Source organism: Somniosus microcephalus, chromosome 18, assembly GCF_052327205.1.
Source record: "Somniosus microcephalus isolate GS21.2 chromosome 18, FLI_Smic_1.0, whole genome shotgun sequence".
NCBI lineage: Eukaryota > Metazoa > Chordata > Chondrichthyes > Squaliformes > Somniosidae > Somniosus > Somniosus microcephalus.
Genome location: NC_141004.1, coordinates 25,171,613 through 25,185,013, shown reverse-complemented (window position 1 = coordinate 25,185,013; position 13,401 = coordinate 25,171,613). Strand labels below are relative to the sequence as shown.

General features: G+C 45.5%; 1 protein-coding gene across 1 annotated transcript in view; it reads right to left on the bottom strand.

Annotated features, from left to right (window-relative positions):
• Positions 1 to 3,711: 3,711 nt before the first annotated feature.
• Positions 3,712 to 13,401, bottom strand: part of LOC147105138 (acidic mammalian chitinase-like) — a 34,400-nt gene continuing 24,710 nt past the window's right edge. Inside the window, exons 10-11 of the mRNA XM_086011235.1 lie at positions 5,626 to 5,761; positions 3,712 to 4,459 (exon numbers count right to left, since the gene is read on the bottom strand). Coding sequence (XP_085867361.1) covers positions 4,206 to 4,459; positions 5,626 to 5,761 — 390 coding nt within the window. The 3' untranslated portion in view covers positions 3,712 to 4,205. The remainder of the gene's footprint in view (positions 4,460 to 5,625; positions 5,762 to 13,401) is intronic.

The following is a 13,401-nucleotide window of genomic DNA, read 5'->3' as shown; positions in this document are numbered from 1 at the left end:
ATCACGCCGGTGTGCTTAGAAGGCCAGGTCAGAATGCCTTCAGCCAACGACCCAAATAAAAGTAAGTTTCCACTCCCATTGGTTGAACAGATGCCAAGAGGTCGATGCTTTGCAGTGCCAACAACTGTGCAAGAGAACAGTGCAGTAATGTAAATATACCTTAACACACACAGTAGCTTTAACATAAACACATACAGATTTCCTTGTTAATGCCAAGTGTGTGGTAAAATGTTAATTGGAAAATAATAGCACACTTTGGCCTAGAAATTGGGTTGGGGCGCCAGAAATTCAGTTTCAGTGCCCCTCGAGGGACACGGGGTGAGGCTCGAGGCGCTCCACGTCCCTCTTAGGGCGCTGAAACTGATTATCGCAGCGCAACGTGCTGCAGCGCCACACGCTGCGGCATGGCACGCTGCGGTACTGCAGGCCTTCCTCCCACTGTTAAGGGGGAGGTGCCTGCAACAGCGCGATCCCCGCTCGCGAGTGCCGGCAAATGAGCCCGGCACCAAGGAGAAGTGCCGGGCTCTCGGGAAACAGCCGGCAATGCTGTGGGGGGGGGCGGTTAGGAGGCCGGGGACAGAGGAGCTGGTAGGTAGCCGCCGAAAAAGCGGCCGCCCCGCACCTCCACCTTAACTTGCGCCGCTGCCAGCACAGTAAGGCCCCGTGAACCGGGCGCGGGTAGCGAACGGCGCAACTGCGGTGTTCGCTACCAAATATCGCGAACGGGGCGCGAATGGGGCGCTGCGCACACCGATGACGTCATCGGTGGTGGCGCAGCGCAACAGGCTAACGCCACCATTAGCGCCCCTCCTGAATATCGCGGGAGGCGCAGCCAGTGGCGCTACAGCCACTGACTGCCTCTTTAGGCGCTAACAGGTGGCGCTACTCACCCAATTTCTCTCCCTTTATTTTTTGCTAAATGGTCTTTAGCCAACACAATGAAGCTGAAACTGGTTTTCTGTTTAATCACTGATACGTGTAAACACCTCCATGAAGTGAATCTGCTGGGTCTAAGAATTTGTCTCGTCTATAAAGAAATAATTGTGGTTGAAAAAGCAAAATAATAAATGGAGAGCTATGTTTACTTTGTGTTTTTTTTTAACTATTGCTGTCTTACTGATGATAGACACAGTTTACATGTGGCCAGAGTGATCAATCAAATCCATCTAATCCAGTGTGTTATGTGTACTTGAGTCACAATGATCTCATATCTACCATAATTAATGTATTTTATAGGAAAGATACACGCAGGAGGGGGTGCAGGAAAAGTGAGACCTTGGGGTGTACGTTCACAAGTCTTTGAAGGTGGCAGGACAAGTCAATAAGGCTGTTAAAAAGGCATATGGGATCCTTGCTTTATTAATGGAGACACAAGAGTACAAAAGCAAGGAAGTTATGTAATGCCCTTATAAAATAATGGTTGGGCCCCAGCTGGAGTATTGTGTCCAGTTCTGCACAAAACACTTTAGGAAGAATATCAAGGCCTTGGAGAGGGTGCAGAGGAGATTTACTGGAATGGTACCAAGGATGAAAGACTTCAGTTACGTGGAGAGACTGGAGAAATTGGGGTAGGTCTACTTGGAGCAGAGAAGGTTAAGAGGAGGTTTGATAGAGGTGTTCAAATTCATGATGGGTTTTGACGGATTAATAAGGAGAAACTGATTTAAGGTAATAGACGAAGGAACCAGAGGCGACATGAGGAAATATGTTTTTATGCAGCCAGTTGTTATGATCAGGAATGCACTGTCTGAACGGGTGGTGGAAGCAGATTCAATAATAACTTTCAAAAGGGAATTGGATAAATACTTGAGGTGGAAAAATTGCAGGGCTATGGGGAAAGAGAGGGGGTGGGTGCGGGCGGGGTGTGGGACTAATTGGATAGCCCTTTCAAAGAGCCGGCACAGGCACGATGGGGCAAATCGCCTCTTTCTGTGCTGTATCATTCTACGAGTCAATGATTCTATGCAAATTAGACACAAGGACAATAAAGGAGAGAACTGCGGACTCACCTGCCCTTGGGAATTCTGTTTATTTGCTTAATTCGACCATAATATTTCCACCATTGACTTAAATAATATCAAATATGATGTCTTGTATTATACTGGATAATATAATAAATATTTAATCATATCTCTACTTATAATTGTACGAGGAACGTGAAAATGAAACTTTCAGCAGATTACTTAGTTGAAACTGTGATTGTAGTATTAGGACAAGTACAAAATTACCACACCACAGCCAAGAGTACAGATTAGGGATTCGTTTTTCCACTCATTGATAGGCCAGCGTGAACGGTGGACAATAAATGTGGACTTGCTAGTGTTTCTCACATCTTAAGATCAAATAAAACAATCCCCCTCATATCTTACCTCCCTGATTTTAGTGTCTAACTGCATTTTGGACATCGCTAATATTTGTTTCTCCAGCACTTTACCTGACAAATTATTCCCAAACATTTATCACTGTTTAAATAAGGCACTTTAATAATCTTAATTCACAAATTTATAATAAATGTATGTCCACTTGGTTTCATTGGTTCAGGTGATGTCACACTGGGTCAGAGGATTGTGGGTTAAAGCCACACGCCAGGACGAGTGAGTAAACTAGGCTGACACTCCAGTGCAGCGCTGAGGGGGTGCTGTATTGTCATAGGTTAAGTTAAGGGCTTCTCATTCCCATTAAGTTTTTGTTGCATCTCGAAACAGCAGGAGACAGTAACAAAGACAAGTGGCCGGAATTTTCCAGGGAGGTAGTGGGCATAATCGGTGGCGGGTTGGTGGGAAAGTTGTTTTTTTTGACAGTGGGTCGTGAGCCCGCTGTCATCCCGCCCCCACGCGCCTTTCCCCCAGGCGCGTCCGTCATCGTGGAGCCAACCCAACTGGCAGCGGCAGGCGACCTAATTGAAATCATTATCACGTAGTTTACAGGCACGTAACAGCCTTTACCCCCCCTACATTTTACATTTCCTTGCATGGCCACGGGATTCATGTAGCTTGGGAACCACGTCTGTGAACCTAAGGCGGGAGTTCTGACAGATGATCATTTTCCTCAGGCAGAAGCTGTTGTTCAGTCCATTTCCAGCACAGATTCTGCAGGCTGCAAGTCTTTCCAGCAAAGACTCCATCCAGTCTCACCTCATTGGAAGAACTCCCTCACCATTGACATCTGTACTTTACCTGCCATCTATTCCAGCAACATGTTTGCCGTTTATACTGTCTCATCTTGGTCCTCAGAATCTGACCACGATGAGCCCCAACACCAGCAGCACCAGGCATAAAAGCAGCACCAACAACAACACCAACCTTCTCCGCAATCACCTGATGCTGCACAGGACACGGTCTCAGCACCCCACCACGTTGCTGCCCGGGAGGCCAGGGATGGCCTCATCTTGGCCAGATTTACTTCACTTGACACTGTACACCCCAGCTGCCACATGATGCACCAGGTTGGCACCACCCCACACCAACACCATAAAGCATCCCTACCAATCCCAAGCCATTCCTTTCACACTCACCACCATTGCAGGGGGCAGCGGGGGTGCAAAATGCGGCTACATCATGTTGATGCTGCTTCCTCTTGTCTGTGTCGGACATGGGCACAAGGTACAGAGTGTTGTGCTTGTGTATTCATCCACCCCTCCACCTGAAAGTTTCTGTGTGGGTGCAAGTAAATATGAGAAAGGGAATTAAAAATCCAAAACAGAATAGCAGAAAATGTTCAATCCAAGATCTCTTCTCATTTTATATTGTTTTGTGCTGAACGAAAAAGAAATGTTATAGAGAGAGCAAAGGAATACAGGGAAAATAAGACAGCGTTAACAAATCAAGCAGGGTCATTGTTTACTGTGTCCAGAGGCTGATTATAAAATCACACAAATATCATGCTCAGGTTCTTTGTTGACGCCATTGCGCCTGTTTCCATTGACAAATAGTCAAACTATTCACTTCTCTGTGATTCTCTGCTATTTACTTTTTAGAACATCTTTCCTCATAAACAAGTCATTTATCACAACAATCAGTTTAATAAAATGAAAATACAGCTGTGGTTACTCACAGCACAATCTTACACTACCACATTGAAATCTGGTAAATACAATGACGGACTAATACATTATCAAATTCATTTTCATTTTACTTGCTTTAAATTGTCATTTATATTTTGAGGCAATATGTTGCAATCAAGTCTACTTAATACCGTTAAAGTAATTAAGGCCAATTGCAACAGTGACAATTTTCATCAAAGATCAAAGCTTCAGGACAAATCTGATGGTAGGATTGTCCACCATTACACTGGTAATATTTACTACGATCATTTGGGTCAGCATATAACCCATCAGGCTTGTCTTGGCACACTTCGTCCAAACTGGCATCAGTAATAGTAGTTGTAGTAATGGTGATTGGAGTAGAGGTAGTGATAATGGTTTCAGGTGATGCTGCTGTATCTGATGATGGCTCACATTCTGTAAAACAAAACATGAATAGTATTTTAATGATTTGGATCCGATTATGTTGATTAAGATTTTCATTCACTTGTCATACTCAGTTGCCTCGACACATAAAATTACATTCTGACGACAGGACCAGTGGGCACAAAGTATGAGAATGCAAATTTCAGGAAGTTCTCCTTCACAAGAACTTGCAATTACATAGCACCTTGAACGCAAAAAGCGCTGCACAGAGGCGGAAAAGGACACTGAGCAGCAGTAGGAGAGAAATTGGGGAGATGACTGAAGCCATGACCGAAGAGGAAGGATTTGAGGAGGTTCTGTAGGGGGACGAGGTGAAGAAGGTTATAGGAACAGAGCTCCAGAGTGTAAGGCCAAAACAGTTGAAGACTCTGGCATTGTAGGTGGAGTGGAGGAAGGGATAAAACAAAGACTAGAGCTGGAAGATTACAGCAAGCATGTTAGCACGTAGGCCTGAAGGAAGTTGCAGAGGAAGAATGGGTTGAGGTCGTGGAAGGAATTGTAAATCAGGTTGAGAACTTTGCTGCACCTTCTCCCAAGGTAACTTAAACCATCATTTGTAATTTTAAATTTTACATATTTAGAGAACTTGACATTGCCATTATTTGAGTCACAATTAGCTGTTTATAATAATACTACTCAATATCCCATGGCATTGCACATGGGCAGTCAAGACCAAGTGTAGTCTTTAGGCAGGAGCTGGGTTAGCGGGTGGGGGACAATTGGACCAGGGGCTGCTGATGTAATGCAGTCCTCATTGAAAGTCAAAAAATGATGTCATTATTTTCATAAAATACTTTTGTTTTAAATTATTAATTATAGTAAAATAGCAAAACGTATGGCAATTTGGGAAGCAGCGAAGTAGAGTTTGTTGGTGCACAGGAGTTTCTCCACAGTGTAGGCCAGGCACTGAGAGACGCAGAACTGAGGCGTGACAGCGCCACCACTGATGGGAGTGTGTAATTACAGCCCGAGAAGTTTATCGAGGCAGTTTCCATCAGACATGTGGACAGAGGAATTTAGAATGGAAAATGTAGGCACAAGCATGACAACAGGATTTGTACACAGGAAGTGCATGCAGACAGAACGTTTGTTTATAGATTGTAGCAATAGGATGCAGTTTAATTTTAGTTGGATTACATATAATAATTCATCCAAACCATTATTCTGAAGGAGGGACTTCAATGTGTTGATCAAAGGGTAAACTCCTTCGTTGCATTTACTTCCACTGAAATCATCCAGATCCAAAGCCCACACCATGGCACCTCCAAAGCTGTTATCCTTTAGCCACTGAGCCTACAGTGAAAAAATACAAAAAAAACTAATAAGTGCATTTTGTTAAATGAAATTGACATTTTAGTGAAGACCTAATGCTTTTCCTGCTAAAAAATGTTCTACTAGATATAGTGTCTCTGATATCCCTCTCCTACACCTCTGAGGAATACTCAATTCCCAAACATACAGGAGAGGTAAAAGGAAGGAGGCCCATGAGACTTTTACATTGCTTTGAGCTTTCTGGGGCTTTGCCTGGGGAAGAGGAACAACAGGTGCAGGCATCGTAATGCCATGGAAATGAGGTGGTGGGGACAAGCAATGCCTCTAAACACAGCATCTTTAGTGGGATGCCTGTAGAAACTGTCACGAGCCCTCACATCTGGTCCCCCTCAGATTGGAGGGTCTGAGAGGGCAGGCAGTGAGGCGAGGAAAGCTTAAGAAGGTACGATGCCTTTCTTTCTAACACGGGCCCATTGAACTGTTGATTCAGGTCAGGTGGGGCACAGTGCACTTTGGGTGTGTTGTGGTCAGGATTGCAGCGAGGAGAGGACTATCGCTGCCATTGTTTCCAGACTTATTCTTTTACATCCGCATGTTTTTCCAAGATTATTGCAGCCTGATTGTATTGTACTATGTTTTTTTTCTATCAGAACTCGTAGAATACCTTGAAATAAGGTTTTTCCCACTTGACTATATTTATTGTTACTCCAGTGAATAATGGCATAGGGCATTCTTCTGTTCAAAACAAATCCATTACATTGTGCTTAATCTCAGTTACATAGTCTTCTTTACACATGTGCTCCAGCTCTTACATCCTCAGTGTTTCTGTCAATCATCCAGTATGATATCATGTTGCTCACAGCCTATCACAATGATGGTCTGCAAAACCTGTATTTGTATCCAATTCAAAATATGGAATGGATTCATCTGAGAACATGGATTGTGGAAAAGGTCTATCACATCACCTGGGGTGTGGAATGGATCTATCATGGAGCATGAAATGAATGTGTATAACTACAAGAGTTACCAACTCCTGGATGTTCCTTGTAGTGTTGATGCTACAGTGACCCCTCGTATGTGCCTATCTGCTGGTGTTGCAACTTTAATTTGAATTTACTTTTCTTGCCGTGATCAGAAGTGATCGTCAGCTATAAGTTACACTGACTAAGCTAAAGACAACTGTTACGTTTTCATATTTAGATCATGTTTAAAATATGTGAGCACATCCTATGTTAGGAGAAATACTATCATAATGTAATGTGGCTGTACCTGTCAGAATTGGACAACATTCAGAGTTGTGTGAGTAATCACTGGATAATCCCTTTCACCATACCAGACCTACTTTCTTCAACTTCTACTATAACCTAGGAATATTGGGCTAAAGATTTGGGTGTTTTATGCAAGCGATTACCGGCATAATTTTGCGATAACCGGCATAATTTTGCGATAACACGGCAGCCGCTGCTCTTTTGCCAACTGGTGGTGGGTCCGGTGGCAGCCGCCATTTTCCAAGGGCTGGCAGCGCTGCCGGTAAAAGCGATGGCCCTGCAATTGTAAATGAGGGTAAGGCGACGTCACCTCGGTGAACATGGACCATTGCACTGAGTTCAACGCTGGGTCCTAAGCTCACCACGTAAACCCAGAGTTCAGCAGACTGATAGATGCGCTGTCAGCGCCTCTTAAAGGGACACACACATCTTTTAGGTAAGTTTGTATTTTTGGATTGGATTTTTTAAAATTTTATTCAAGTAGTGGCTTGCTGCAATACATGATAAAAAATTTTTTAAGTGTGTGCTACTGGACGCTTGCAAGGCCTCGGATGGTAAAGGAAGACCTCTGAGAAGACTGAAAATGCTGCAAATACTCAGAAGGTCAGGCAACATCTGTCAAGAGAGAAACAAGGTTCACATCTCAGGTCGAGATGCTGCCTGACCTGCTGAGTATTTCCAGCATTTTATGCTTTAATTTCAGATTTACAGTATCCGCTCGCAGAGGGAAGAGGAAGACGCAGAAGAGGAGGACGCAGAAGAGGAGGAAGGAAGCAACCCAGACAGCCCCTTTGTGGCTGAGATATCCAGGATGGAATTCAACATTAGTCCCACACCTTACCTTCCCTCTGTTACTGACCATCACAGTGTCCTCTTGGCCACAATGCTGAAATAAAAGCCATCACAAAAGCAAACTTTCCAATCCAACTTTATACATCTATCCATCCAATATGGCAGCAAGAAATCAAGTGATCACCCTTATGCATTCCCTTAGGGGCTGTCTTACGTGCGCCTTTGCCTAGCTTACTGATGTGATGCAGCGCTACCCCAGTAGCTGCAGCGTGGCTGGTGGAAGGCTGCTGACTTTCAGTGGGGAACACTGCAAATGGCCTTGCTGGTCGACCTTGAAGAGCTGGTGGCTGGGTGTGTCAAATCAAGTGATGAGCTTCTTGATCTTTTTTTCTCTCGCCTCTCCCTCTTCTTGGCCAACTAGTGGCTGGGCAGGCTGCATTTCTTAGGTGTGTGAAATGAGGAAGGAACAGGTTGGAGCTGTGGTGAGGGGAAGGTGGGAAAGAAAGATGTAAATGGGAGAAGGAGGATAGCAGCATCTTGTATACTTTCTGCATTGCTGCTGGCCAAGGGCTCAGCCATGCCCCTGCCAAGAATGGTCAGCACCGTCTCCTCGAAGGAGGTGAGGTGAAGCTAGGGATGGGAGGTGTGCCTCGTGACTGGTACATATTGTTGGTAGGTGAGCGATTGGGCTGGGGGTAGGGGGTGTTGAGTCTGTGTGTCCCAGTTATGCTTATTATAAATCACTGGACACAGACAACAAGAATAACTTTAACAGGTCTTTACTATTCGGAGGTCAGGGCTGAATTGCCCAGCAAATCACTACACAACGTTTATATACCGGTGTGGTCACCACCGGTATTACAGTATACAGCAGGCAAGAGAAAGTAGTACATCTCTTAAGGTAGTTCTCTTAAGGTGGAACAGGTTACATACACCACAATCCTCCCTTTTTAGCTTAACAGTGTATATCCCCATTTAACATAACATAATAACATATATATATACAACTTCATGCAAAACAGTTCAAAGATTTAGTCTCTGAGGAGGCCTCCTGATCCGAGTTGGATAACACCTTTCAGGGGTCTCTGATTCTCGTTGCTGGGGTGACTCATCTAGTTGATCTCTTATGGATTGGACATCATCATCAGGTACATTCACTTCTGAGGTAGATGCTTCAGGTTCACTAACTTCTTCCACGGTTGTCTCTGCCATAACCATGGGTTCGACCCTTGTTCTCGATTCTACCAGTTGGTCAGCATGACGTCGTATTACATTTTCACCAATATCTACCGTGTACATCAGGGGTCCTTGTCTGGCCCGAATTGTTCCAGATTGCCATTTCTCATTCTTATAGTCCCGGGCTAACACTGGTTGTCCTATTTCGAAACTCCGAGTGGTCTTGTTATTTATATGCTGGAACTGTTTGTTTTCGACTTCCCTCCGCACATTTGGTTTTAACAAGTCCAACCTGGACCGCAACCTTCTGTTATAGAACATCATGGCAGGACTTTGGTTTGTCACTGCATGAGTGGCGTTTCGATATGCCAGTAGGAAATTGTCCACCTTGTGTTGTAGTGGAATCTGATCTTTGCTCATGGCCTTTATTGCTTTTTTGAACGTTTGTACAAATCTCTCGGCCAACCCGTTTGTAGCTGGATGATATGGGGCAGAGGTATAATGTTTCACCCCATTCTTCTTCATGAATTTCTGGAATTCTTCTGACATGAACTGCAGTCCGTTGTCTGAAAATATTTGTTCTGGCAATCCATTTCTTGCAAATATCGTTCTTAGCACCGCGATCATCTTTTCCGAGGTAGTGGTAGTCATCTTAATCACTTCTGGCCATTTAGAATGTGCGTCCACCGCAATTAAAAACATGGAGTCCATGAATGGACCAGCAAAGTCAATATGTACATGTTGCCATGGGGTTGAAGGCCATTCCCATGGATGCAGCGGTGCAATCGGAGGTGCATTTTGAACTTTTTGGCACCCTGAGCAGCTTTTCGTCAGATCCTCTATCTGTTGGTCGATACCCGGCCACCACACATAAGCCCTAGCAAGGCTTTTCATCTTGACTCCCCCCAGATGACCTTCATGCAGTTCCTTTAGAACTCTCTCCCTTAATTTAGGAGGAATAATCACCCGTGTTCCATACATCAATGTTCCTTGACAGACGGACAGCTGTTCTCGTCTGGCTGAGAATGCCGGTAACAGTGGTTCACCATGAGCTGGCCATCCTTTCACTGTCAATTCGTAGACCCGAGACAGTGTCGGGTCATTCCTGGTTTCTCTCTCAATACTTGCATTGGTGACTGGTAAACATTCGATGATGGTCGAGTGAAATAGCTCAACAGGGTTAACTGTCGGTGCCTCTTCCGCTGTAGGTAGTGGCAGGCGCGACAGCCCATCAGCATTACCATGTTGCTTTGTACCTTTGAATTCGATCTGATATTGATGTGCCCCTAGGAAAAGGGACCATCTCTGGAGCCTCTGCGCTGTCATCACCGAAACACCCTTCTTAGGGTTAAAAATGGTAACCAACGGCTGGTGGTCTGTCAGCAGCATAAACTTTTGCCCTTGCAGGTAATGATTAAAGTTTTTTACTCCCCACACAAGGCTGAGAGCCTCCCTATCTATCTGAGCATAGTTGCGCTCAGCGGAGGTCAATGATCTGGATGCGAATGCGACTGGTCTTTCCAAGCCATTTGGCAACTTATGTGAGAGCACTGCCCCAATACCATATGGAGAAGCATCACAAGCTAACCGAATAGGCAGCGTTGGGTTAAAGTGAGCCAACACTTCCTTAGAGGTGATCAATGCCTTGCCTTTGTGAAAGGCCCGCTTACAGTCCTCGCTCCACTTCCATGGCACTCCCTTCTGCAAAAGAGCATTCAGCGGGTGTAGCACCGTGGATAAATTTGGCAGAAACTTATGGTAATAGTTAACCCTAGGAACGACCTCAACTGGGATACATTCTCCGGAGCGGGAGCCTTCACAACAGCTTCGATCTTGTCAGGTGACTTGTGAAGCCCCTCCTGGTCAATGACGTGACCACAGTACGAGATTTGCTTCTGAAAGAACTCACATTTCTGGTGATTAACTCGAAGTCCACATTCTTTCAATCTGTTGAGCACCTGTTCCAAATTTGCAAGGTGTTCCTCATCATCATTTCCTGTAATCAGAATGTCGTCCAGGTAACATTGTGTGCCTGGAATTCCCTGTAATACCTGCTCCATGGCCCTTTGCCAAATCGCTGGAGCCGATGCCACTCCATAAACCAGTCTATTATACCGATATAAGCCCTTATGCGTGTTGATCGTGAGATACTGGCGTGACGCTTCATCAACTTCCATCTGTAAATATGCCTGCGCCAGGTCTATCTTGGTGAAGTGTTTCCCACCAGCCAACGAAGCGAAGATATTCTCAATCCGTGGAAGCGGATATTGCACCGTGTGAAGCACCGGATTAACAGTGATCTTGAAATCGCCACAGATGCGAACCTTCCCCGGTTCCCCCGGTTTGTTACTCGATGAACGCTTCATGACGGGAACAATGGGCGTGGCCCATTCACTCCAGTCCACCTTTGACAGTACTCCGGACCGTTCTAGTCCTTCCAGCTCAGCTTCCACAGCAGGTCGTATCGCTGGCTTTGAAAAATTTCGGGTTTGCATGTTCTTCAACTTTGATGTTTGCCGTAATTCCTTTCAGTGTTCCCAGTCCCTGCTGGAACACCTCTTTAGCATCGTCCAATATTCTGGACAGTCGTTTAGGTTTGACATCTTCCTTTTTGCCGGAATCTACAGTTAGTGCTTTTAAGGAGTGCCAGTCCATATTTATTCTCCTGATCCATTCCCGTCCCAGTAATGGTGGACCTCCCTCAGGTAACACATATAAGTCCATTCCTCGGCTTTCTTTATCCTTGTGGACCACCTTTACCTTTATCTTTCCAATGGGGTATACTCTTTGCCCCGTGTATGTTTTCAAAACAATCTCCGTATCCCTTAAGGGAATGTATGGAAATAACCTTTTGTAATCTTGCTTATTCATGACCGTCAATGCCGATCCAGTGTCCAATTCCATCTTCACTTGGACTCCTGCTATCTGAAGTGTGACCCAGATAGTTTGGTGGTCTGCTGTGTTACCCACATTATGTATTTTTAGACAACCCAGTTCCTTACTGCTGGAGTCTGAATCTGTTTTCTGTTCATCCGAACTGTTCTCTGTCACCTTGTGTACCTTTTTGCACTTTTCCTGCGGTGACTTTTTGCTGCTGGTCGTCTTACCTGACCGGCATACTTTAGCTATGTGACCGAGCTTGCCACATTTTCTGCATTCCTGATTTTTGAACCAGCACTGATTCTGATCGTGCGTTGTCCTTCCGCAACGATAACACTTTACTGCACCCAATGCCATTTGATTGGTGCTGAGTTCCGATGACCTTAGTTGCATTTCCGCGGTGCCTCTTGCTGCGGCCTCGTGCGATGCTGCAATGGTGACAGCTTTCTCAAGCGTAAGGTCCTTTTCTTCTAGCAGACGCTTTTGTGTTCCTTCTTTTAATAATCCACACACGAATTTATCTCTCAGAGCATCTGCTAGTCCTGTACCAAACTGACAGTACTTTGATAGCTTACGCAGTTCAATTAAGAATTCAGCGTTGCTTTCCTCTTTCAGCTGCGTTCTGCTGTAAAATTTAAATCGTTCGGCTATCATCAGCGGCGTGGGGTTTAAATGTTCTTGCAGGATCGTAACAATTTTCGCGAAAGTCTGATCCGCCGGTTTATCTGGTGTTATCAGATGCTTCAATAACCCGTACGTCTTCGCCCCCATTGAGTTTAATAATGTTATTGCTTTCTTATCATCTGGTACTTCATTTGCTGTACAATAAACTCCAATGCGTTCTACATACGTGGCCCAATCTTCGACATCGCTATCAAAAGCATTGATGTTACCATGTTTAGGCATCCTTGCAAGTTTCTTTAAATTTTCTTTTTTTTCCAAAATGGCGGCTTCCCGCGTTGTCTTCTTCCCCCGCCTACTAAAATGGCAGCTTCCCGCGCTTGGCGGTTTTTTCCCGCGCTCGTCTTCTTCCCCCGCCGACTACAATGGCGGCTTCCTGCGTTTGCCTTCTTCCCCATCTGGCTGCAATGGCGATTGCCGTGCTGCTGCCGTTCTCGCCTCCCCAGCGGTTCTCAATTCCCCGACGCTGCTTTTTGCTCCCCCGCGGTTCCCGTGGGCATTCACACTTCCCCTGCTGTTGCGCCTCTCAGCCCCGCTTGCACGCCGGTCCTTTACACCGGCTGCGGTTGAGTTCTCCGTGGTTCTCGTGGCCTTAACGCTGCCCCAGTCGCTACGCCTCTCGGCCCCAATTGCAGCCCGGCCCTTTTCACCGGCCGCGGTCGAGTTCTCCGCCCTTTTTCCTCCATTTTCCCTCCCCTACTCCACAGCCAATGTGGCCGACTTTCTGCTCGTGTCGCTGATCGGCTTACCCACCACCATGGTAGAAGGGATGATCACTGCCTGTCGCTGATGGAGGGCTTCGTGGTCAGAATTTTTCTTTTTAACCCGGGTTCTCGATGCCTCCCGTGCGATGTGGTGCTCAGC